Source organism: Sminthopsis crassicaudata, chromosome 3, assembly GCF_048593235.1.
Source record: "Sminthopsis crassicaudata isolate SCR6 chromosome 3, ASM4859323v1, whole genome shotgun sequence".
Classification (NCBI taxonomy): domain Eukaryota; kingdom Metazoa; phylum Chordata; class Mammalia; order Dasyuromorphia; family Dasyuridae; genus Sminthopsis; species Sminthopsis crassicaudata.
Window position 1 is genome coordinate 588,548,261 of NC_133619.1, and position 27,243 is coordinate 588,575,503.

At 34.1% G+C, this 27,243-nt stretch overlaps 1 protein-coding gene across 3 annotated transcripts in view; it reads left to right on the forward strand.

Moving 5' to 3' along the window:
* AGO4 (argonaute RISC component 4) overlaps positions 1 to 27,243 on the forward strand; it is a 70,309-nt gene that overhangs the window by 18,856 nt on the left and 24,210 nt on the right. For all 3 annotated transcript variants that reach the window (XM_074305111.1, XM_074305110.1, XM_074305109.1), the window contains exons 12-15: positions 296 to 480; positions 1,544 to 1,703; positions 24,558 to 24,873; positions 25,095 to 25,229. In XM_074305111.1, the coding sequence (XP_074161212.1) occupies positions 296 to 480; positions 1,544 to 1,703; positions 24,558 to 24,873; positions 25,095 to 25,229 (796 nt within the window). The remainder of the gene's footprint in view (positions 1 to 295; positions 481 to 1,543; positions 1,704 to 24,557; positions 24,874 to 25,094; positions 25,230 to 27,243) is intronic.

Sequence of the window (27,243 nt, forward strand, 5' to 3'; positions counted from 1 at the left end):
CTGAGACCATATTTGAACTCAGGTCCTCCTGAATTCAAGGCTGGTGCTCTATCCATTGCGTCACCTAGCTGCCCCCTTCATTTATTCTTAAAATTAAAATGAAAACTCGTCATTTGACAGGATCTTTGATAACATCATACTCCACTGTAGCTCCAGTACTGTAGCCCAGTCCAATTCTGGTTGCTGTTGTAACATAATTGGCTATTTTGAGAAAAGCATTAAATTACAACAATTGCTAAGCACCAGACTGACCATGAAATAACAAATTCTTTGTCAATGGGTTCTGTTTTACTAGGAGTTTCACAGATCAGTTGCGTAAGATTTCTAAGGATGCCGGGATGCCTATTCAGGGTCAGCCATGTTTTTGCAAGTATGCCCAAGGAGCAGATAGTGTGGAGCCCATGTTTAAACATCTGAAGATGACTTACGTAGGCCTGCAGTTGATAGTGGTGATCTTACCTGGGAAGACACCAGTATATGGTATAGTTCCTCTTTTATTATATTTTATCATCTGTTAAGTGATCATATAATATTTTTTTTTAATTATATGATAGGTATGTGTATAATCCCTTGTTTACATAGTAAAACCTAAAATGTGATTTTAAAAAAAGACAACATAGTTTTATCTGGTTTTTATCTATGGCTTAAATTATTTTTACAGACTTACTGGTAATTACCAACCTTCTACTCCCTCTTAACTGTCCTTCTTTGCTCCGATGATGCTAGTTACCTTCCTTAGTATAAAACTGATGGTATTGCTGTTTTGCTCAAGGTGCTTCAGTGACATTCTACTGTCCACTGAATAAAACTCTTTAGATTCATAAGCCTGTTATTCAAGACTCTTTACAATCTGGAATTCTATGACACTTTTTAAAACTTCTATTAAACCCTTCTGTCCTTGAGTCATATTGGGTTACAGCTATAAACTAGACAGATTTTGTACTTTTCTTGCCTCCATGTCTTGCCTGCCTATGCCAGAATACCCACTCTACCCTGTTCTTTTCTTTGCCTTTTGTAAAGCATTTATTAAGTTCTTTGTGGTGAATGCTAGGTATATGAGAAACAGTCCTTATCATCAAGAAACATAGAGGGGAAGACAATAAGTAGAAGAAGCTGGAAAAGGGGTGGGAAGTGAGTTGTTAGAAGTGTGAGAAGGCCCTGGGATAGCTGTGGAAAACTCCCAGAGTGTCAGGGAGTGATCCAGGTAAGAGTGTCATTGGCTTGGATACTTCCTTGTGTGGAGATTCCAGGGAGGAATCCATCCTTTAAGACCCATCTCAAATGGTACGTCTTCATGGAGCCTTTGATTTTCCTACCCCCAAAAAGGGTAATTTTTCTTTTCCTTTTTCCAACCTCAATATTTTGGCAGCTTTTTTGCTGGGGGTGGGGTTAGGTGTATGTGAGATCTTTATTATATTATAAATTTGATTAGCAGAACTATAACCTATTTAATCTTTTTATCTCTCATTACATAATAGATGCATAATAAATAATTACCAAGTTAGATGAATCACTTAACTTAATTTTATTTGTTTGCTTTTAGCTGAGGTTAAACGTGTTGGTGATACCCTCTTAGGAATGGCTACTCAGTGCGTTCAGGTGAAAAATGTAGTAAAGACTTCCCCCCAAACTTTGTCTAATCTCTGCCTGAAGATAAATGCGAAGCTTGGTGGAATTAACAATGTCCTTGTACCCCATCAAAGGTAAGACTTATTTTGAATCTTAGTTTATAAAAAGCTTTGAATTGGAAGAAACCTTAGAGGTCATTTAGCAAATGATAAGTTGTATAGATCAGGGCTTTTAAAACTTTTTCTACTTGTGATTCCTTTTCTCTTGAGGAATTTTTATATGACCCCAGTTATATAGCTATATAAAGTAGGTATACAAATCAAACATTTACTGACAATAAATAATAATAAAATAAAAATAAACAAATAATTTCTCAACTCTCCCCACACACACATACAATTATATGACACATCCCACAGTTTTAAGAGGCTTTGGCATAGATAATAAGGGACACAGTAAATACCAAAGTAGGATTTAAACCCAAGTCCTCAGATTCTAAATTCAACTTTATTTCATGGTACTTCATGTTTAAAACTCTATATTTTTCAACAGAAATTGTTGAACCTAAGAGTAATCAAATGTGAGAATAAATAGTGTAGTGTAATATAAAGAGGAACAAGCTAGTCAACAGGAGAATTAGTTTGCCAGTTGGTTTAACCAGCTTGTTGAACTGCTTAGGATCTTAGTTTCTCCCATCTGTGATACCTGCCCTGCCTATATTAGAATTGAAAAGTCAAAAATGCTTTACAAATGGCAGCTAGATAGTACAATAGATAGAAGACTGGCCTTGGAGTCAGGAGGACCTAAGTTCAAATTTGGCCTCACTTAACTTGCCACTTCCTAGTTGTGTGACCCTGGCCAAGTCACTTAATCTCAGTTGTCTAGAAAGAAAAAATGCTTTACAAATTGAAGGCAGTAGATTTGTTTAAAAGACCTTAGCAGGATGAAACCCTAGCTCAGAAATGAACATTTCACAATTTTATTATTTCCAGATTCCCCATGTATTTGGCATACATAAAAGGCAAAAGCCCCTTTTCAAACTGCTTTCAGGGTCCTCTATGGGCACTCCCACCTCTACACTAGGCTTCCCCAATCCCCACAAGGTAGAACCAGAAGCAACAAGAGAGGGTCTTGGGATAGGAAGTTTTAGGTGACAGTAGGTCAGGATAGTGTTAGCTGTCATGATGACAGTGTGGGATGGTAGTGCCAGCTGTACCAGTAGAGTGGAAGGTTTCTGCAGTACTGGGACAGTGATGCCAGCACCAGACCATTTTCTGAGAATAAGCTTGGCCTTGAAAAAGCTTTATCCCGCTTAGGTTGGCCTTTGGTGTTGCATTGTTTTGGCCATGATAGCTAGGAAGCAAAACTACAAAATGGTCATTTCCTCAGTGACAGTGGCAGAGATATGAAGAATGGGCAGGGGATATATTATAACATACTATAACTACAATCTTGTTTCTGTCTTGATAATCCTTTTTTTTTTTTTTTTTTTTTTTTTTTTTTTTTTTTTTTTTAGTATTTTTAATAGCTTTTTATTTTTCCAAATACATGGAAAGATGATTTTCATCATTAACCTTTGGAAAAGCTTGTATTTCAAATTTTTCTCTCTCTCTGTTCCTCCCTCTCTCTTAGACTAAGCAAGCAATCCAACATAGGTTAAATGTGTGCAGTTCTTCTAAACATATTTCCATGTAAGCCATACTGCATAAGAAAAATCAAATCAAAAGATGAAAGTAAGAAAAAAGACATAAGATAAAAAACAAGTAACAACAACAGTGAAAATACTATGCTTTGATCTACATTCAGTCTCCATAGTTCTCTCTCTGGATGCAAATGTCAATTGGAATTGCCTTGAGTCACCTTGTTGATTGTTGAAGAGAGCTAAGTCCATCACAGTTGATCACATAATCTTATTGTTGCTATGTACAGTATTCTCTTGGCGGCTCTATTCACTTCACTCAGCATTACTTCACATAAGTGTTTCCAGGCTTTTCTGGAATCAGCCTGCTCATTATTTCTTATAGAGCAATAATATTCCATTATATTCATATATTGTAACTTATTCAGCCATTTCCTAACTGATGGGCATCTACTCAACTTGCAGTTTCTTGTCCCTATAAAAAAGGGCTGCTACAAACATTTTTGCACATGTGGGTCTTTTTCCCTTTTTTATGATCTCTTTGGGATACAATCTCAGTAGAGACACTGCTGAATCAAAGAGCATGCACAGTTCTATAGCCCTTTGGGCATAGTTTCAAATTGCTCTCCAGAATGGTTGGATCATTTCCCAACTCTACCAACAGCACATTAATGTTCCAGTTTTCCCACTTCCCCTCCAACATTTATTATTATCTTTTCTTGTCATCTTAGCCAATCTGAATAGGGTGAAATTGTACTTCAGAGTTGTCTTAATTTGCATTTCACTAGTCAATAGAGACATTTTTTCATATAACTAGAAACAACTTTAATTTCATTGCCAGAAAATTTTTCATATCTTTTCATCATTTATTAATTGGGGAGTGGCTTGTATTCTTATAAATTTAAGTTGGTTCTCTATATATTTTAGAAATGAGGCCTTTATCAGAAATACTGTATGTAAATTTTTTTCTCTAGCTTTCTGCTTCCCTTCTAATCTTGATTGCATTCGTTTTGTTTGTACAAAAGTTCTTTAATGTAATCAAAATTATCCATTTTACATTTCATAATGTTGTCTGTCTCTTATTTGGCCATAAATTCCTTCCTTTTTCACAAATGTAAGAGGTAAAAATATTCCTTGTTCTCCTAATTTGCTTATAGTATCACTCTTTATGTCTAAATCACGAACCCATTTCAAACTTATCTTGGTATAAGGTGTTAGATGTTGATTATTGGCTAGTTTTTGTTGTACTATTTTCCAGTTTCCCCAGCAATTTTTGTCAAATAGTGAGCTCTCATCCCAGAAACTGGAGTTTTTGGGTTTGTCAAATACTCAATTGCTATAGTCATCCATTATTTTGTCCTGTGAACCTAACTTATTCCACTGATCGACTACTTTCTTTCTTAACTAGTACCAAATGGTTTTGATGACTACTGCTTTATAATATAGTTTTAGATCTGGGACAGTGAGGCCACCTTCATTTGCCTATTTTTTCATCAATTACCTTGAAATTGTTAACCCTTTATTCTTTTAGATGAATTTGTTATTTTGTTATTTTTTTCTTAATTTCTTGGAAGTTTGGTTTGGCACTGAGTAAGTAGATTAATTTAGGTAGAATTGTCATTTTATTATATTGAGCACTTGATATTCTTCCAAATATTTAGATCTAACTTTATATGAAAAATGTTTTGTAATTGTATTCATATACATACATACACACACACACACACACATATATATATATATATATATATACATACATACATATATATATATATATATATATATATATATATATATATATATATATATATATATATATAGTTTCTGACTTTTTCTTGGCAGGTAGACTCCCAAATATTTCATATTATCTACAGTTATTTTTTTTTCTACGTTGTTTTTTTTCTTTTTTCTTGTTATATTTACATTCTTTTTTTTTTTTCTTTTTCTTTGCTACACATATTCTTTATAAATCATGTTGGGAAAGAAAAATCAGAAAAAAAGGGAAAAGCCACAAGAGGGAAAAAAAAAAAAACAGAAGAAAAAAAAAGTGAGCATAGTATGTATAGATTTACATTCAGTTTCCATAGTGTTCTCTCTGGCTGCATATGGCATTTTCTATCCAAAGTTTATTGGGATTGCCTTGAATCACCAAACTGCTGAGAAGAAACAAATCTTTCATAGTTGATCATCATATAATCTTGCACTGTGGACAATATATTCCTGGTTTTGCTTGTTTCTCTCAACATTAGTTCATGTAAATTTTTCCAGGCCTTTCTAAAATCAGGCTGTTCATCATTTTTTATAGAGCAGTAATATTCTATTACTTTCATATAACACAGTTTATTCAGTCATTCCCCAATTGAGGGCAGACATCTGTTATGGGCCAGAACTTGAAACAAGGTACTAAGTGGAATTGAGGAGACAATGATTAAATCTAGTTTAGCATTGATTTAATTCTACAACAAATAATGGTTTCTTAGTGATATAATGATTGATGTATACTCAGTGTGGAACATATAAAGAGGAACTTTCAGGGCCAGAAAGGACAAGCACACTAGAAGCTCTCAGAGCCTCAGCCAGGATTCAGTTGAGGAGATTCAGAAGCCAGAGAAAGCAGTCAGGCAGAACTAAGGAAGACAGAGAAGTGGTGGCAACCTGAAACCAAGATCCAGAAGGCCTCCAGAAAAACTAGCTGAGCCCCAAGTGAAGGAGACGAGACTTTACAGGAGACAATAAAGGATTTGGACTTTAATAGCTGGCTGCATTTGAGGTGATTACTGATTTGAAACTAAGGCTGCCTCCAGAGACCCCAAGGAAACCCCAATAAGAGAATATTACATTTTAGAGAAGAACATTACAGACATCTACTCATTTTCCAATTCTTTACCACAAAAAGAACTGCTGTAAATATTTTTGCACATATGGGTCCTTTTTCCTCTTTTATGATTTCCTTGGGATACAGACTAAGTAGTGACACTGCAGAATCAAAGGATATGCATAATTTTATACCTTTTTTGGCATAGTTTCACATTGCTCTCCAGAATGGTTGAATCATTTCACAATTCTACCAACAATACATTAGTATCTCAATTTTCCCACATCCCCTCCAACATTTATTATTTTCTTTTTCTATCATCTGAGCCAATCTGAGAGATGTGATATGGTAACCTCAGAATTTTTTTAATTTGCATTTCTCTAATCAGTAGTGATTTAGTTATCCATTTTACATTTTATAATGTTCTCTAGCTTTTCTTTAGTCATAAATTCCTCCCTTTTCCAAAGATCTGATAGGTAAACTATCCCTTGCTGTCTTAATTTGCCAATGGTATCACCCTTTATGCCAAAATCATATAACCATTTTGACCTTATTTTGGTACGGAGTATGAGGTGTAGGTCTATACCAAATTTCTAATGTATTATTTTCCAATTTTCCCTGTAGTTTTTGTGAAATAATAATTATCCCAGAAATTGGAGTTTTGGGGTTTATCAAAATGCTAGATTATTGTAGTCACTAATTATTGTGTCTTGTGTACCTAACCTATTCCACCGATCCATCAATCCTAATAACTTCAGCAAAGTTGCAGGATATAAAATAAACCCACATAAATCATCAGCATTTCTATATATTACTGATAAATCCCAGAAGCAAGAGACAGAAAGAGAAATTCCATTTAAAATAACTGTGGATAATATAAAATATTTGGGAGTCTACCTGCCAAGAGGAAGTCAGGAACTATGTAAACAAAATTATAAAACACTTTCCACAAATAAAGTTAGATCTGCTTTATAATATAGTTTTAGGTCTGGTATTGGTAGGTTGCCTTCCTTGGTATTTAAAAAAAATTCCTTTGATATCTTGACTTTTTATTCTTACAGGTGCATTTTGTAATTTTTTTTTTTTAGCTCCATAAAATAATTTTTTGGCAGTTTTATTGGTATGGTACTGAACAAGTAGACCAATTTAAGTAGAATAGTCATTTTTATTGTATTAGCTCAGCCCTATCCATGAGCACTTGATATTTTTCCAATTGTTTAGATCTGATTTTGTATGAGAAGTGTTTTGTTATTGTGTTCATATAGTTCCTTGGTTTGTCTTGGTAGGTAGGCACGCAAATTTTATATTATCTACAGTTATTTTTTTTCTTCTGCTGGTCATTTCTTACAGAACAATAATATTCCATAACATTCATATACCATAATTTCCCAACCATTCTCCAATTGATGGGCATCCATTCATTTTCCAGTTTCTAGACACTACAAAAAGGGCTTCCATAAACATTTTGGCATATACAGGTCCTTTTTCCTTCTTTAGTATTTCTTTGGAATATAAACCCAGTAGTAGCACTGCAGGATTAAACGGTATGCACAGTTTGATAAGTTTTTGGACATAATTCCAGATTGCTCTCCAGAATGGTTGGATTCTTTCACAATTCCACCAACAATGTATCAGTGTCCCAGTTTTCCCACAGCCCCTCAACATTCATCATTATTTTTTCCTGTCATCTTAGCCAATCTGACAGGTGTGTAGTGGTATCTCAGAGTTGTCTTAATTTGCATTTCTCTGATCAATAGTGATTTGGAACACTCTTTCATATGAATGGAAATAGTTTCAATTTCATCATTTGAAAATTTTCTGTTCATATCCTTTAACCATTTATCAGTTGGAGAATGGCTTGATTTCTTATAAATTAGAGTCAGTTCTCTATATATTTTGGAAATGAGGCCTTTATCAGAACCTTTAACTGTAAAAATATTTTCCCAATTTGTGACTTCCCTTCTAATCTTGTTTGCATTATTTTGTACAAAAGCTTTTTAATTTGATGTAATCAAAATTTTCTATTTTATGATCAATAATGATCTCTAGTTCTCCTTTGGTCACAAATTCCTTCTTCCTCCACAAGTCTGAGAGGTAAACTATTCTATGTTCCTATAATTTGTTTATGATCTCATTCTTTATGCCTAAATCATGGACCCATTTTAATCTTATCTTGGTATATGGTGCTAAGTGTGGGTCCATATATAATTTCTGCCATACTAATTTCCAGTTTTCCCAGCAGTTTTTGTCAAATAATGAACTCTTATCCCAAAAATTGGGATCTTTGGGTTTGTCAAACGCTAGATTGCTATAGTTGTACACTATTTTTTCGTGTGAACCTAACCTATTTCACTGATCAACTAGTCTATTTCTTAGCCAATACCAAATGGTTTTGGTGACTGCTGCTTTATAATATAGTTTTAGATCAGGTACAGCTAGGCCACCTTCATTTGATTTTTTTTTTTTTTTCATTAATTCCCTTTAAATTATCGACCTTTTGTTCTTCCATATGAATTTTGTTGTTATTTTTTCTATTCATTAAAATATTTTCTTGAGAGTTTGATTGGTATAGCACTAAATAAATAAATTAGTTTAGGGAGTAATGTCATCTTTATTATATTTGCTCGGTCTATCCAAGAGCACTTAAATGCTTTTCCAATTATTTAAATCTGACTTTATTTTTGTGGCAAATGTTTTGTAATTTTGCTCATATAATTCCTGAATTTCCTTTGGTAGATAGATTCCCAAATATTTTATACTCTCAATAGTTGTTTTTAATGGAATTTCTCTTTGTATCTCTTGCTGTTGGATTTTGTTGGTGATATATAAAAATGCTGAGGATTTATGTGGATTTATTTTGTATCCTGCAACTTTGCTGAAGTTGGTGGATTATTTCTAATAACTTTTTATTAGAATCTCTGGGATTCTCTAAGCTACCATCATATCATCTGCAAAGAGTGATAGTTTGGTTTCCTCATTACCTACTCTAATTCCTTTAATCTCTTTCTTGATTCTTATTGCCGAGGCTAGCATTTCTAATACAATACTGAATAGTAATGGTGATAGTGGGCAACCTTGTTCCACTCCTGATCTTACTGGGAAAGATTCCAGTTTATCCCCATTACATATGATGCTTACTGTCGGTTTTAAATAGATGCTACTGACTATTTAAAGGAAAAGTCCACTTATTCCTATACTCTCAAGTGTTTTTAGTAGGAATGGAGGTTGGATTTTATCACATGCTTTTTCTGCATCTATTGAGATGATCATATGGTTTTTGTTAATTTGATTATTAATATGGTCAATTATACTAATAGTTTTCCAATATAAACAAGCCCTGCATTCCTGGTATAAATCCTACTTGGTCATGGTGTATTATCCTGGGGATGATTTTCTGTAGTCTTTTTGCTAATATCTTATTTAAGATTTTAGCATTAATATTCAATAAGGAGATTGGTCTATAGTTTTCTTTCTCAGTTTTCAACCTACCTGGTTTAGTTATCAGTACCATTTCTGTGTCATAAAAGGAATTTGGTAGGACTCCTTCATTCCCTATTTTTTTTTTTTTCAAATAGTTTATATAACATTGGAACTAATTGTTCTTTAAATGTTTGGTAGAATTTGTTTTTCATTAATTCCCTTGAAATTATTGACCTTTTGTTCTTCCATATGAATTTTGTTGTTATTTTTTCTATTCATTAAAATAGTAAATCCATCTGGTCCTGGGGATTTTTTCTTAGGGAATTGATTAATAGCTTGTTCTATTTCTTTTTCTGAGATGGGACTATTTCAGCAATTTACTTCCTCCTCTGTTAATCTGGGAAGCATATATTTTTGGAGATAGTCATCCATTTTACTTAGGTTATCAAATTTATTGGCATAAAGTTGAGCAAAATAATTCCTTGCTATTGCTCTAATTAACTTTTCATTGGTGGAAAGTTCCCTCTTTTCATTTTTAAGACTAACAATTTGATTTTCTTCTTTCCTTTTTCTGATCAGATTTACCTAAGGTTTATCTATTTTATTGTTTTTTTCATAAAACCAACTCTTAGTCTTATTTATTAATTCAATAGTTATTTTACTTTCAATATTATTAGTTTCCCCTTTTAATTTTAGAATTTCAAGTTTAGTATTTGATTGGGGGGTTTTAATTTGGTCTTTTTCTAGCTTTTTATGTTGCAAACCCAATTCATTGATTTCTTTCTCTATTTTATTCAAGTAAGCCCCTAAAGATATAAAACTTCCCCTTATTACTGCTTTAGCTGCATCCCACAAATTTTGGTATGATATCTCATTGTTGTCATTATCTTGAGTGAAATTATTAATTGTTTCTATAATTTGCTGTTTCACCCAATCATTCTTTATGATGAGATTATTTAGTTTCCAATTACTTTTTGGTCTGTTTACCCCTAACTTTTTGTTGACTATAGTTTTTATTACATCGTGATCTGAAAAGAAAGCATTTAGTATTTCTGCCTTCCTGCATTTAATTTTGAGATTTTTATGTCTTAATATATGGTCAGTTTTTGTATAGGTTCCATGAACTGCTGAGAAGAAAGTATACTCCTTTCTATCACCATTCAGTTTTCTCCAAAGATATATCATACTTAATTTTTCTAATATTCTATTTACCTCTTTAATTTCTTTCTTATTTGTTTTGTGGTTTAATTTATCTAATTGTGAGAGTGCAAGGTTGAGATCTCCCACTATTATAGTTTTGCTGTCTATTTCTTCTTGCAACTCTCTTAACTTCTCCTTTAGGAAGTTAGATGGCCATACCACTTGGTGTATATATGTTTAGTATTGATATTGTTTCATTGTCTGTGCTACCCTTTAGCAAGATGTAGTTTCCTTCCTTATCTCTTTTAATCAGATCAATTTTTGCTTTTTTGATCTGAGATAAGGATGGTTACTCCTGCTTTTTTGACTTCACTAGAAGCATAATAGATTCTGCTCCAGCCTTTTACCTTTACTCTGTATGTATCTCCCTGCTTTAAATGTGTTTCCTGTAAACAACATATTGTAGGGTTCTGACTTTTGATCCAGTCTGCTATCCGCCTCCGCTTAATGGGAAAGTTCATCCCATTCACATTTACAGTTAAAATTACTAATTCTGTATTTCCTGCCATCATATTATTACCAGATTATGCTTTTTTTTCCTTGCCCCCCCCTCCCCCGAACCCTTTCCCCAGTATTAAACTTATGGGCCCCACTTGCATCACGCAGCCCTCTCTTTTTAGTATCCCTCCCCCCTCCCTTTAAGTCCCTTCCCCTTTCTTGTATCATTCCCTTATCACTCTTTTCCTTTTCCCTTTTCCTCTCTCCCTTTTTAATGAGGTAAGAGAGAATTCTCTGTAAAACAAATATGTCAGTTATTTTCTCTTTGAGCCAGTTCTGATGTGAGTATAATTCACACAATGTACCTTCTCCTCTCTAAATTCCCTCAGATATGATAAGTTTTCTTTGTCTCTTTCTGGGATGTAGTTTCCCTCTTTTTAATCTCCCCTTTTCCTGTTTTCTGACGCTATTCCCTTTCCATTTTTGCTTCTCTCTTTTTTTTAATGTTATATCAGTAAAATCAAATTATACATGTGGGCTTTCTGTATATCCACAACAGAAATACAGTTCTCAAGAGTTCCTTTTACCTTTTTCTGCTTCTTTTGAGTCCTGTGGTTGGAGATCAAACTTTTTGTTTAGATCTGTTTTTTTCCTTAGAAACAAATGGAATTCATCTGTTTCATTAAATGTCCATCTTTTTCCATAAAAGAAAATGCTCAGCTTAGCTGGGTAGTTTATTCTTGGCTGCATTCCAAGTTCTTTTGGCTTTTGGAATATCAGATTCCAGGCCTTTCAATCCTTTAATGTGGAGGCAGCTAGATCTTGAATGACCCTTATTGTGGCACCTCAGCACTTGAATTGTTTTTTCCTGGCTGCTTGTAATATTTTTTCCTTAGTCTGATAGCTCTGAAGTTTGGCCACAATATTCGGTGGATTTTTTTTTGTTTGTTTGTTTGTTTGTTTTTTAGGGTCTTTTTCAGAAGGTGTTGGATGAATTCTTTCAATGCTTATTTTACCTTCTGATTCTATTACCTCTCAGCAGTTCTCTTTGATGATTTCCTGTAAAATAGAATCTAGGCTCTTTTTTTTAATCATAATTTTCGGGAAGTCCAATAATCTTCCGATTATCTCTCCTAAATCTATTTTCTAGGTCTGTCGATTTTCCAAGTAAATATTTGATGTTTTTCTCCAGCTTTTCATTTTTTTGGTTTTGCTTGACTGATTCTTGGTGTCTCAATGAATCATTCATTTCTACTTGTTCAGTCCTGATTTTTAATGAGTTATTTTCTTCATTAGCTTTTTTTTACTTCTTTTTGTATATGTCCAATTAAATGTTTAAATGAGTTGTTTTGCTCTATGGAATTTTTTTCCATTTCACTAATTTTTTTTTTTTTAAGTGAGTAATTTTCTTTTTTCAATTCACAAATCCTACCTTCTTGGGAATTCTTTATCTTTTCCAATTCACAAATCCAAATTTCCAGGGATTTTTTAACCTTTTCCAATTCACAAATTCTGTTTCCCTGCACTTCTTGTGAATTCTTTACTTTTCCAATTCACATTTCAGGAAGTTGCTACTCTCTTACATAGCTTCTCTTTCCTTTCCCCATTTTTCTTCTAACTTTCTTTTGATGTTTTTAATAGTCTCTTCTAGGAGAGAGTTATATGATGGGGGCCAGGTAATATTCCCCTTTGGGGTATTATCTGGAGACTGTCTGCTATTAGTCTCCTTGGGATTGCAAACTTGCTCTCTTTCTATATAGAAGCTATTGATTGTCCTTTTAATTTTTTTACTTATTTTTAAAAACCTATAGGTCTGCCTTCAGGGCAAGGAGGTTACCAGTTACCTCTGCAGAACATTGATAATTATATGGAAGGCAGATGTCTTGTGAATGGGCTGCAAAGGTATGAGGGTGCTCTGGGAGAGAGTTCCCCCACACACACACACACACACCGGAAGTGATTCAGAGCTGGTTAGCAGGGGCTGGGCTGCAAAAGTGCCCAGTGAAGAGCCCCCACTGTGTGGCCTAGCGACTGCCCTGAGGCTAGAGGCTGAACAGTGAAAATATCACAACCTCAGGCAAAGCCCACAGTGGGGCTGTAGATATTAGCAGCTGACCAGCAAATAGCCCAGACCGGAAGTGGGGAAATATAGTCCCTGCTATGAAAGTTTCACTACTGTGGAAGTTGCACTGCCTCAGGCCGAGCCCCCACTCCCACTCCCCCACTGTGCAGATTAGAGGCTGCCCAGGCTGTGTCCCCCTGCCATGTGGGTTCTTAACTGCCCCAAGGAAAATCCCCTTACAGCAGAATGGGGCTGCATAGCCATGCTATGATCTATGCTGAGTCACTTCTGGTTTGGGGTAGCTATAGGCCCACTATAGTTTCTGGTGTTTTTTAAAGTAGCTTTAATTTCTCTGCTGATCTGCTTTTTGCAAGCAGAGTAGAGCAACCAGCCTATGACAGAGTCCTCTGTCTCTGTAGCTTTTCTAATCCCAGAGGCCTCCCCAGCCCGTTCTGCACAATATGCTAGCCTAGTTCTATCACTGCCCGCACCAGTCTTTTCCCGCCCCTCAGGACAGACATTTTCTGATGAAATTCCAGATTCTTCAGCTGGTAAGTTGTTGTACTTCTAATCTTCATGGGTTTTACCAGTCAAGCACTATTTTTGAGGCTGAATTAAATAGTTGGTAGTAAGGGCATGAGAGAGCTTAGAAAGTTGCATGTGGCTTCTCTGCCATCTTGGCTCTGTCCCTATCTACAGTTATTTTAAACAAGGTTTCTCAGAAATGTCAATGATTTATGTGGATTTATTTTATATCCTTCAACTTTGCTAGTTATTAATAATTTTAGTGGTTTTTAAGTTGATTCTCTAAGTATACCATTATATCATCTGCAAAATGATAATTCCTTCAATGTCTTTTTATTCTCTTATAGCTAAAACTAACATTTCTAGAATAATATTAAATAGTAGTGACATTAATAGGCAATTTATTTCACCTCTAGTTTTATTGGGAATACTTTTATTTTATCCCCATCATATACAATGCTTGCTGATGGTTTTAGATAGATGCTACTTACCATTTTAAGAAAAACTCCATTTATTCCTATGTTTTCTCATATTTGAAATAGGAATGGGTATTGTATTTTGTCAAATGCTTTTTATGCATCAATTGAAATAATCATGACTTTTGTTAGTTTGATTATGATATAGTTAGTTGTGTAATAGTTTTTCTAATATAAACCATCCATGTATGCCTGGCATAAATCCTACTTGCTCATAGTGTTTTATCCTGGAGATAAATAAATTGATGTAATCTCTTTGCTGATATTTTATTTTGGGTTTTTTTTTGTGAGGCAATTAGATTTAAGTGACTTGCCCAGGGTTATATACAGCTAGTAAGTATTACGTTTCTGAGGCCAGATTCAAGTCCTCCTGAATCCAAGGCTGGTGTTCTATCCACTGTGCCATCTAGCTGCCCCTTGCTAATTTCTAATTTAAGATTTTTGCATCAATATTCATTAGAGAAATTGGTCTATAATTTATTTTCTCTGTTTTGATCCTTCCTGATTTAGGTATCAGCACCATATCTGTCATAAAATGAATCTAGTGGGACTCCTCTTTCCCCTTTTTTTCCAAATAATTTATATAGTTTTGGAGTTAATTGTTCTTTAAATGTTTGATAGAATTCACTTGTAAATACATCTGGCCCTGGAGATTTTTTTCTTAGGGAGTTCATTGTTCAGTTAATTTTTCTAAAATGGGACTATTTAAGTAGTTTATTTCCTCTGCTATTAATCTGGGCAAACTTTTTTTTTTTTAAGTATTTATCCATTTCACTTAGATTATCAGATTTATTAGAATTCAATTGGACAAAATAGCTCCTAATTATTGTTTTCACTTCTTCATTGATGGTAAGTTCACTCTTTTCATTTTCAATACTAGTAATTTGTTTTTCTTCTTTCCTTTTTCTAATCCAATTGACCAAAGGTTTATCTACTTTGTTGGTTTGCTCATAAAACCAACTCTTAGTTTTGTTTATTAGTTCAATAGTTTTCTTTCAATTTTATTTCTTTGATTTTTAGAATTTAGAATTTGGTATTTTATTGGGAGGGGGAGAGTTAATTTATTGTTTTTTGTAGGTTTTTAATTGCATGTCCAGTTCATTGATCTTCTCTTTCTCTGTTTTATTTCATGTATGCATCAAATTTCTGTTTTTTGAGGTTTTTTCCATCCTCCCATAAACAATCAGATTTGCAATTTACTGATAATGTCTTTGACTCCTCACTTTCACTCACCCCACATATCCAATCTATTGTCAATTTTTGTTATTTATAACTACACTGCATATCTCCTTTACATTCCCTTCTCTCCACTCACACGACTGCCTAGTTCAGGCACTAATCACCTCCAACTTGGGTTACAGTTGACATAAAATTTCTCTTTTAAGAATTGTTTTGGCTGCATCTCATAAGTTTTGGTATGTTGCCTCATTATTGTCATTCTCTTGGATGAAATTGTCAATTGTTTCTATGATTTGTTGTTTGACTCATTCATTTTTTAGAAGTAAATTATTTAGTGTCCAAGTACTTGTTTGTTCTACTTTTCCATGATCCTTCATTACATAGAATTTGTATTGCATCATGATCAGAATATTCTTCTCTATCCCCATTCATTTTCTCCAAAAGTCTGGCATATCCGACATTTCTTTTCATTTTTATAACCAATCATAAATTTATTTCAAAAAAAAATTTGATATACAAACAAAAAAATTTCCATTTATTAAAGACAAAAGAAAATTTGCACACTAATGAAATCTATGTGCTTATTTATTTTTACAAATAATTAAGTTTTGGCAGAATATTTGAAACCTTTTATTGTTGCCAACTTTTTTGCTACCCCAAATTTAAGAAGCTTTGTTTTAGAGTAGAGTAGGGATTCATAACAAGGCCCTTTTAGAAGTTTGATGAAATCTGTGGATCCCTCTTCAGAATATTTTTTTCATGCATAAAATAAAATACAAAATACCTAACTTTACTAAAATTCTATTCATCACTTTAATTTCTTTCTTATTTATTTTATGGTTATATTTATTTAGTTCTGAAAGGGAAAGATTGAGAATTCCCACTAATATAGTTTTGCTATCTATTTTTTCTTGCAACTCATTAACTTCTCTAAGAATTTGGATGTCATACCGTTTGGTGCATATATATTTAGTATTGATATTTCTTTTTTATTTATGATACCCTTTTAGCAAGATCTAGTTTCTTTCCTTATCTCTTTTAATTAGGTCTATTTTTGCTTTTGCTTGATCAAAAGTCAGGATAGCTTATCCATGCTTTTTTTTTTTTTTTTTTTTTTAACTTCAGTTGAAGCATGATAAATTCTGGTACAGCCTTTTTATCTTTCCTCTCTCTCTACTTAATTTTTTTTTTTTTTAAATAAACACCATATTGTAGGATTCTGGCTTTTAATCCAGTCTGTTATCCACTTCCATTTTATGGGAGAGTTCTCCCATTCACATTCACAGTTAAAATTACCAATTCTGTTCCCACCATCCTGTTTTTCCCAAGTTATACTTTTCTCTTTTCCTTGCACCCTTTCTCTTCTCACTAGTGTATTGTTTATGACCACCACCTTCTTCAATCTATCCTCCCTTTTTTTCAGCCTCCCTCCTGTTTTTTAGCTATTGCTGTAACCCAAATTGGAGGTGACTTAGTGCCTGACCTAGGCAGTTGTTGTTGTGTGAGTGGAGAGAAGGGAATATGAAGGAGATATGCAGTGTAGTTATAATAACAAAAATTGACATCAGATTGGATATGTGGGATGAGTGAGAGGGAGGAGTCAAAGACGTCTGTAAGTTGCAAATCTGTTTGTTTGTGAGAGGATGGAGATAGTCTCAAAAGTAATAGGAAACCTGAGTAGAGAAAAGAATTTGAGGAAAGAGATAATGAGTTATGTTTTAGACATGCTGAGTTTGAGGTATTTGTGGAACATCCTGAAAGCAATTGTTGATGTGGAGCCCAGGAGAGAGATTAGGGCTAGATGTAGATCTGGGAATTATCTGCACAGAGATAACAATTGTACCGAACCCATTGGTGTTAACAAGATCACCAAGTAAGAGAGAATGGAGCAGGAAAAAAATTTTTTTTGAGGATTATTTGTTTTTGTTATAGCTTTTTATTTACAGAACATGGGTAATTTTTCAACACTAATCATTGCAAAACTTTCTGTTCCAATCTTCCCCTCAATCCCTCACCTAGATGGCAGGTATTCCAATACATGTTAAAATATATGTTAAATCCAACATATATATATATATATATATATATATATACACATACATATCCATACAATTATCTTGCTGCACAAGAAAAATCAGATCTAGAAAGAAAAAAAAAAATCTGAGAAGGAAAACAAAAATGCAAGCAAACAGAGAGAGAGAGAGAGAATGCTATGTTCTGGTCCACACTCAGTTCCCACAGTCCTCTTCCTGGGTATAGCTGGCTCAATTCATTATTGAACAATTGGAATTGGTCTGACTCAATTCATTGTTGAAGAGCCCCATGTCCATCAGAATTGATCATTGTATAGTCTTCTTGTTGCCATATATAATGATCTCCTGGTTCTGCTCATTTCACTCAGCATCAATTCATGTAAGTCTCTCCAGGCCTCTTTGAAATCATCCTTTTGGTCATTTCTTATAGAACAGTAATATTCCATAGCATTCATATACCATAATTTATTCAGCCATTCTCTAATTGATGGGCATTCATTCATTTTCCAGTTTCTAGCCACTACAAAAAGGGCTGCCACAAACATTCTTGCACATACAGGTCCCTTTCCCTCCTTTAAGATCTCTTTGGGATATAACGAGCAGAAATTTTTAATAATTTTTTTGTATCTTGTACCCTTTTGGCAATCTGAAACCTATGGACTCCTCAGAATAATGTTTTTAATGCATAAAATAAAATACATAGAATTACAAAGGAAATTAATTATTCTGAAATATTGTTATCAAAACAATTTGTTTTAAGTTCGCTGTTCCCTGGTTAGGAATTTCTGGAAGGAGAAGAAAAGGCAGTCCAAGACAGATCTTTGGAACACCCATGAATGTGACATTGATGAAATTGTAGCAAGAGACTTATGTGGAGTGATAGAGACATATATGGAGTGTTCAGCGAGATAGTAGAACCAGAAAAGAATTGTCTCATGGAAACCTAGAGAAAAAAAGAGAATACCATAGAGAAATAAGTGATTGACAGTCTCAAAGGTTACAGAGAGGTCATGAAAGATAAAAGTTGATAAAAAGCAATTAAAATCATCATTGATAATTTTGGTGAGAGTAATTTCAATTGATAGGAGGTCTAAAGCCAGATTGCAGAGGGTTTAGAAGAGAGTGATAGAAGCAAAAGCCTCTAATGTAAATAGTTTTCTCAAGGATCTGATTCAGAGATCAGAAAGGAGAGAGACCAAGAAGTTGGTCTCTTATATTCAAGTATCATTGATGGTTTCTCCAAGAAAGGAATTGAGAGGCATTAGACATGACAGGTACCAAATAACAGCAAAAAATGAAATTAATCTTATTATCACAACAAACTGGCTTGTTATAGGAGTCATTCTGAAATCAATTTTGCAGGCTCTTAGACCATTTGCCATGTGAGTGAATAACTCTAAATCTTCTGGAGAAGGACTATAGTTAGTTACCCTTTCAAAGGCTCCTAGTTCTGGAGTAAAGGGGGACTGAATGCAGTCTTAAAAGTAGTCTGACCATCAAAGCTTAGAGTTTTTCTTATCTCTAGCATTTTATATGTCTTCCCACCTCAGAACAGTGGTGGGAGGATGAGGGAAAGAATTACTTAAAATTTAGATTTAACACAAATCTGGCATCTCCCCAAAAAGAAAGGTTTTGAGTGTGCATGGTAGATGAGGTATGGGATAATTTTTTCTCTCCACAAAAACTATTCTTAAAATATAAACAATCAATAAGTGAACATTGACTGGCTTAAATACAGGAAATTATCTATAATTCCTGTTATACTGTCACATCATAACATTAAACACATTGTAGCACTCCTGAACATTCATTTTACCTTAGTTTCAGCTCTGCACTTCCCAAGTAAGTACTTTAAGATGTCTATCTTCTTAAATGTTATTGAATGTTTTTAGCTCTTTTTCCTTGTGGTAGTCATCTCCAAGAAGGATGAGTTAAAGAAATCTTTTTGCTACCAATCACTACTGACTACCATACTATGAGGCTCAGAAGTTCATCTCCATGCATGCTATATTGCTCCCATTCTACTTCAACTACAAGTACAAAAGTCAAAATTTATGTAAAATTAGAAAAAGAATAAAAATGAGAAAAACATATATGTAATGTAATTCCATTCTGACCAATTTAAGGAAGTTCTAGCCCCCAAATAGAGAAATGAATATAAATGTTGATGATAATTTCCTAAAGAAGCTTAACTGGTGTTAATCAGTTATCATAAAAGAAAAAAGAAAAGCTGAGAAAATTTAATCACAAATCCTTCATCTTAATGCCAACCAAGAGATATGACAATCAAGGTCAATTCCAATTTGTAATATAAATTCATCTTCAGAATCTTAGTAACTTCCAATCCAGTTAGCCACCCAATTCTCTCATATCTACTCTACTAAAACCCTGAAATTCATGTAAGATTGAATATTGTTCAAGCAATCCAAGAGGAAAAGTGCATTAAAATGGTATCTTCCAGCCTAGAACAGCAGAACTCAGAGAAAAGCATACAAGCAATAGGTAAAGATCCCTTTTCCCCTAACCCCCAGCAAAACCAGCATCAGTACTTCCTAGCTTGACCACAGATGGGACATGTATAGCCTACAAGCTTCTGTACCACTTGTCAGCAGGAGCAGAAAGACTCAAAGATCTAGGGCAGCACCAAACAGCTTCAACAGGGAACAGAACTTGAACCTGGCATGAATCTGAATTTCAGGAACTAAAGTTCGAGAGGTGAGTAAATCAAAGAAAATACTATCCTGTTTCAAAAATTATTGTAAGTCTAATTGTGTAATAACTGCAAACAGAAACTCAGAAAAAGTGGCAATTTTCCAAAAAGACTACATGAATTCTACATAAAAAATAGGGCAAGAGACAAAAAAATGAAAATAAAAGCTATCTTTAAGGAAAGAATTTGAAAGAGAATAAGTAGCTTAGAAGAAAAAGTATAAACCTTACTCAAAAAAGGGAATTCCTGAAAACTAGAATGAACCAAATATAGCAAGGAGCAAGATCATTAAACAAAATCAAAAGATTTTTTAAAATAAAAGAAAAAAAAAGAAAAATCAAAAATATTATGCTAAGGAGATATCATTTAAGAATCATTGGACTCTTAGGAACAATTACCAAAAAAAAAAACAACCCAAAACCTAGATCCTATATTTCAAGAAATCATAAATGAAAACTGTTCAGATCTATTAGAACAGATGGCAAAGTGAAGAAAGAAAGGATTTCTCAATCACATTCTAAAGGGAATTCTCAAAATAAAACATACCAGAAATGCCAAAAATCCAGTTTCCTAACACATCTATAAAGGACCTCAAGAAACAAGGAATTACAGTCAAGATCATGCAAAACTTAACTTGTTGATTCTGATAGGCTCTACAGTAGAACTTGGTCCAGAAGACAAAAGATAATAGACTCACAACCAAAAATAATTTGTCCTGACAATGCTGAATATGATCCCACTGTCCCTTAATGGGACAGAAAACTAAAGAATACCAAAATTGAGTAAGACCTTTGAAATATGAGTTCAAATCTGGAGAAACTTAGAAGTGTAAATTTATTAAGTACTTGGAAGTAGCTAAATAATGATATAGGACCAACAATTAAATGGAAGAGAAACAAGTGTCCCTTCAGAAACCTATTTCTTCAAAGTATGTTGAGAAAGCTAAACAAGAACAAAAGACCTAGGTTTGGATTGGTTCTTTTTGGGGAGTTTTAAGAGGAAAAAAAGAAGGGAGAATAAAAGAAGGAATACACCAGTATTGAAAAGAAGAGAAAAAAAGAAACTTTCTATTTCTCATAATTAGATTATAAAAATATGGAGGAAAGGATAAAAGTAGTGAGCATTAAATTAACCTCCTCTAAACTAAAACATATTAAAGGAGGTTGAACATACATATACCACACACGAGAGTTTAATACAGAAGTACATCAAACTCAAGAGGGAAATAAATGGCTCTGGGGAGCAGAAAATAGTCACAAGCAAAATAATCTTTCTGATTCTGAAAGGCGCGAGGGGTAAAGAACTAGACTCAAAGCAAGGTGCTTTAGATTACCTCTTAGCTATTTGAAGAATGGTTGAAGAAATTGTATATTAATATAATGGAACATTAATGTGCCATAAAAATAATTTTTTTTTTATTATTATATATATATTTTATAATATTATCCCTTGTATTCATTTTTCCAAATTGCCCCCCCTCCCTCTATTCCCTCCCCCCGACGACAGGCAATACCATACATTTTACATGTGTTACAATATAGTCTAGGTACAATACATGTGTGTGAATATCATTTTCTTGTTGCACAATAAACATTAGAATCCGAAGGTACATGCAACCTGGGCAGACAGATATTAGTGCTAACAATTTACATTCGCTTCCCAGTGTTCCTTCTCTGGGTATAGTTATTTCTGTCCATCATTGATCAACTGGAAGTGAGTTGGATCTTCTTGCCATAAAAATAATTTTTAAAAAAATGTCAAAGAATCCTAGGTAGTATGAATTTATAGAGAATAGTTATATTCTCTTCACTTTCTCCAAGGACAACAATCCTGTTTAAAAAAAAAAAACAACTTTGAAAGATATACAAACTCTGATCAAAGCAATGACTTTCAATGCATGTTTCCAGAGGACCCATGACATAGACCTCCTGATAAAGAGCTGAGACACACAGAGTAGAGAGACAAACATTTTTACACAAGACCAGGGTATGGATTCATATTACTCGACTCTGCTTAAATGTTCACAAAGGTTTTGGGGGTTTTTTTTGCCTATATTTCTCTAGGTTTATCGGAGGGTAGAGGAAGCAATAAAATGTCAAAGGCTGGGGGAACTGTTGTAACATTTTTTTAAATATATGGAAGAGACTGGAAAGCAATTCAGAAAGCTTAGACAAGGACAATTTCGAAAATGTGTAGAACTTTTTAAAAAAGCAAATGATATGAAACAGAGATTTGTAGTTTGTGGTATGACTATGGAAAGGCTTCATTTTGGTTCAAAATTTAAAAATCTAATTTTTTTTTTAAAGGCATATGACGAAATCAAGGTTATTATTAGTATTCATAAAGTAACAAGAAATAGTAGAGAGGGAAAACCAAACGTAAAGAATGATTGAAAAAGAGACTTAAGGAAAATCATCTTAGTGGCTTTTGAAGATTAAGATTAAAGAAAAGAGATCAAAAAATTTTTACAACAAACCTTTTCAGCATTCTTGACAGTGTTACCACTTGAAGTTGACTGTTGTATACCTCCTCCATTTCTTCAGCTCCCCAAAAGGCCAAGTATCATCTTAGGCATATTATCCTTCCAACCATATTGATAATTCAAATGCAATATAATCTAATAGAATGTGTGCTATAATTGAAGTTACAAAAGACTAAACTTAGAATCCCTCTTCTGACCATTATTTAATTTTTATGACCTTGAACAAGACACCTAATCCTTTTAGGTTTCAGTGTCAAAAGCTGTAAAATGAGGATAATGATGCTTACAGTGTCACCTTCACAAAGTGCTGGTTATAAGCAAAAGAGGAAATTAGGTAAAATTCTTTATAAATCTTAAGTAAATGTTAGCTATTCATATGCCAGGGATATTGAAGTTTTTATCCACTAAAAATAAAACTTGGTTATCTATCAGACAAGATAAGGAATTGTTGTCTGATAGATAACCAAGTTTTATAATGGTTAGAAGAGGGATTCTAACTTTAGTCTTTTGTAACTTCAATTATAGACACATTCTATTCTCTATAAGTGGGATTTGAGGCTATTTGTATATATAACTTCCACATAGATAAAACATTGCAAACCCCACTTATAGAGAGTCTAAGAACTTATTTTAAAAGTTCATATTTTTAATTTGTACTTCCTTGGTACTCTGGATACCAAGTATAGGCAGCTAACTATATCCTATAATTTTCACCTTTTCAGACTTGCTTGTACCATCCTTCCCATGCTTAGAATACCTTCCAATCATTATGCTCAAAGGGCAATCAAATTATGCATATCTTTTGATCCAGCAGTGTCTCTACTGGGTCTGTATCCCAAAGACATCATATACAAAAATGTTTATAGCAGCCCTTTTTGTAGTAGCAAGGCACTGAAGTTGAGTGGATGTCCATCAGTTGGGGAATGGCTGGATAAGTTATAGTGTATGAATGTAATGGAATATTATTGTTCTATAAGAAATAATGAGTAGGCTGATTTCAGAAAAGTCTGTAGAGCAGAACTAGGAGAACATTGTACATAGTAACAAAAAAGTTATGTGATGATCAGTTGTGATGGACCTGGCTTTCTTAACAATGGTGACTCAAGACAACTCCAATAGATTTGACATGGAAAATGCCATCTGTATCCAGAGAAAGAACTATGGAGACTGAATATGGATCAAAGCATACTATTTTCACTTTTTGTTGTTGTTATTTGCTTAGGGTTTTTTTCCCTTTTTTTTTTAATTTACCTTTTAATCTGATTTTTCTTATTCAACATGGCAAATATGGAAATATGTTTTAGAAGAATTGCATATGTTTAATCTATATTGGTTAGCTTGCTGTCTATGGGAGGGGTTGGGGGAAAGAGGGAGAAAAATTTGTAATACAAGATTTTTCAAAGGTGAATGTTGAAAACTATATTTGCATGTATTTGGAAATATAAGCTATTTTTAAAAAATTCCTTTCAACTCCTATTTAACTCTACACCCTTAACACACACACACTCACTTTCTCTCTCTCTCTCTCTCTCTCTCTCTCTCTCTCTCTCTCTCTCTCTCTCTCTCTCTCTCTCTCTCACTCTCGTTAATGCCATTTTATCTTTAAACTTCTCTGATTCTCTTCTTTGACCCTTCATTCCAAAAAGATTCTCTCCTCTTTCTTGTATTTTCCTTATAATGTTCACTCACATGTATATGTGTGCCTTAAATCATCAGTTCTTTCAGATCAGATACCCCTCTCTTACTCCATCTTGATTTCAGTTCAGTAAACTTATCAGATTCTTACTTTATGTGAGAGTTACCTATAGTACTTGCTAAATAAATGTTGGAGTTAAAAGGTTTTGATTCTTTTCTAGAAATGACTAAAGGTAGAAAAATGAGCACAGCAAAAATAAATGACCTTTCCTGAATCTCATTATTTAGGAAGAGTTAAGAAATAATAAACTTGCTGAATATAATCTTTATTTTTCATGTGTGAATAAATGAAACATCCCTTTAAATTTGAACAGGCCCTCAGTGTTCCAGCAGCCTGTCATTTTTCTGGGAGCAGATGTTACTCATCCTCCTGCTGGAGATGGAAAGAAGCCTTCTATTGCTGCAGTGGTTGGAAGCATGGATGGACACCCCAGCCGATACTGCGCTACTGTGCGAGTACAGACTTCTCGCCAGGAGACCTCCCAAGAGCTCCTCTATAGCCAGGAGGTGATCCAAGACTTGACTAATATGGTTCGAGAACTTCTGATCCAGTTCTACAAATCTACACGCTTCAAGCCCACTCGAATCATTTATTACCGTGGAGGGGTCTCCGAGGGACAGATGAAGCAGGTGCCCTTCAATTCTTACTTTCAGAGTTGGGAACATGACCCATTCTGAGAGAAAATTCTAGTGCTTTCCCCTATCATTCTCTTCTCTCCTCCTACTCACCTCACCCCCCCCCCAACTACCCTCACCCTCAGTAGTGTGGGAAATTTGACCCCCAGTTAAGTCACACCTGAATAAAGAAAAGAGGATTCTTAGCTAAACATAACTAACTTTCTATCTTGTAGGTTGCTTGGCCAGAATTAATAGCAATTCGGAAGGCATGTATTAGCTTGGAAGAAGATTACCGCCCAGGCATAACATACATTGTTGTGCAGAAAAGGCATCATACTCGACTCTTCTGTGCAGACAAAACAGAAAGGGTAAGGAGTCAAGAAAAATTGTGTGGTGGGATAATAGGGGTGTTGTCTAGTAAAATTTCTTTTTTTGAATTTTATTTTCCTTGTTCCATTCTGGGTAGATGAATGAGTGCTGAGGTATTGTGCATTTAAACCATAACATGTATGAAAATCTAAATCTAACTTTTTGTTGTTCAGCAGGATAAGTATTTAACTTGAAACATCTACTTCATCTCACATTTTGATTGGCTCAGGTCACAAGGAGATTTGTGTTGGGAGTATGACAGATGTAGGCTTATAAAAGTTTTCTGATTACTAAAATGTTGAGTAGCCACAAACATGAATAGCACTGTGACAAAAACAGAAGTCTTCACACAGAATGCTTTTAAGTTCTAGTCATGGCTTACTTCCATAACTTTCTCCTGCTGTCTTTTGGGTAGGTTGAGGGTGGGGAAGCAAGGGAGGAGTGACTCAAAGGCCTCACTTCTAGGATTCATGGCCTTTACCCTTTCCTTTCTTTTGTGGCCTCCTTCCCTGCCACCACATCCAATGTAAACAGGTAGAGGTAAGTTATTAGTTTTACAGTCTTATGTTCCTCAGCTTGCTTGACCTTGCTTACAGCTTGACTGTCTCCAGCCTTCCACTTTCTCCTTCTCCAGGTAGAATGACTCCTATAGCTCAGTCCTTTGTGTCCTTTTTTCTTACTTGTTAGTTCATGCTTACTTTACAACCTTGTTCAAAGGCAGAGCTGATTTTTATTAATCCTTTAGTCATTGAAGAAACAACATGTTTCTTTTTGGACTTTAGGCCCACAAATCTCTGCTTCAGGTTAAACTGTTCTTGCAAAATCCATGTGGTTGCCTTTTCAAGTTTATCAATAGAAATTCTTCTGTTTAGATAGCTGCTCCAGTTCTTAAGATTTCTTTATCTTTGTTATCTACTTGTCCATAAGGTTTTAGGACTTGAGTTAATTAGCCTGTCCAAATCCCATTGGAATTCAGTATTTTCTTCATCAAACTTGTAGGATCATTACTTATTCTCTAGGCCCTCTTTATCTCTGGATGTCCCTCACACCTCAAACAACATTAATAAGAAATAATCAGAGTAGCACTATAATCCAGTTACTTTTCTGCTTTTATGATCTGAGCCAGGTATGTATTTCTGTAGAAGAGTTTATTGCAAGTTAGATTTTTGTTTTCAGTTCAGTACTACTATTGCAGGTAATATATGAGTTTCTAGAAGAAAAAAAAAGTCACAGCTAATTACACCTACCTTCAGGGTCCAATTTAAGTAACTCTCTTATATTGTGCTAAATATACTAAATAGGCTTTCTCAAAATACTGAGACATGAAATAGTGAAAATAGGGATTGTCAAAATCATTACATTAGGTTTCTTTGCCAATTGTTTATCTACAACTCTGTTTCTCTGGTGTTGTCCTTAGTGGGCTTTTTACTTAGATAAAGAGCTGAGTGATCATTTTACAGATGAGAAAACAGCAATCCAGAGTGGTTGAATAAGTTTATAAAGCCACATAGAAATTGTAGAGCTGAGACTGAATTCCAGGTTTTTTGACTTGCAGTCCAAGGTTTTATCCATTATGATATATTATAAATGCCAGTAAAGTAACCTTACTCAGCTTGGAATAACATACACATGACCCTATCAGTTTTTCTTTGATTAACTTATTAAAATATTTCTAACTGAATATTTTTACTTGAAGATCATGGTTTTGTGTTTATTAAGTAATCAATAAAAATTGACTTAGGAAGAAATTTCTCTGGTTTAGAATCCAGTGTATTTTTTTTTCCCCCTCTTTTAAACAAATATTGCAACTTATAAATGATTGTAATCAAGAACTAAGGATTATAGAGAGAATAGTCCCTTAATTTGATCCTCTCAAGAAACCCTGCTCTGGATTGCCCTTGGAAGATGATTGAAAATTAAATGGTTAAGCTAGAAGAAATTTATAGGCAAGCTGCCGTTACACCTCTCAAGCAATTATAAATGTTGTGTACAGAGGAAGAAAGCTAGAATTTC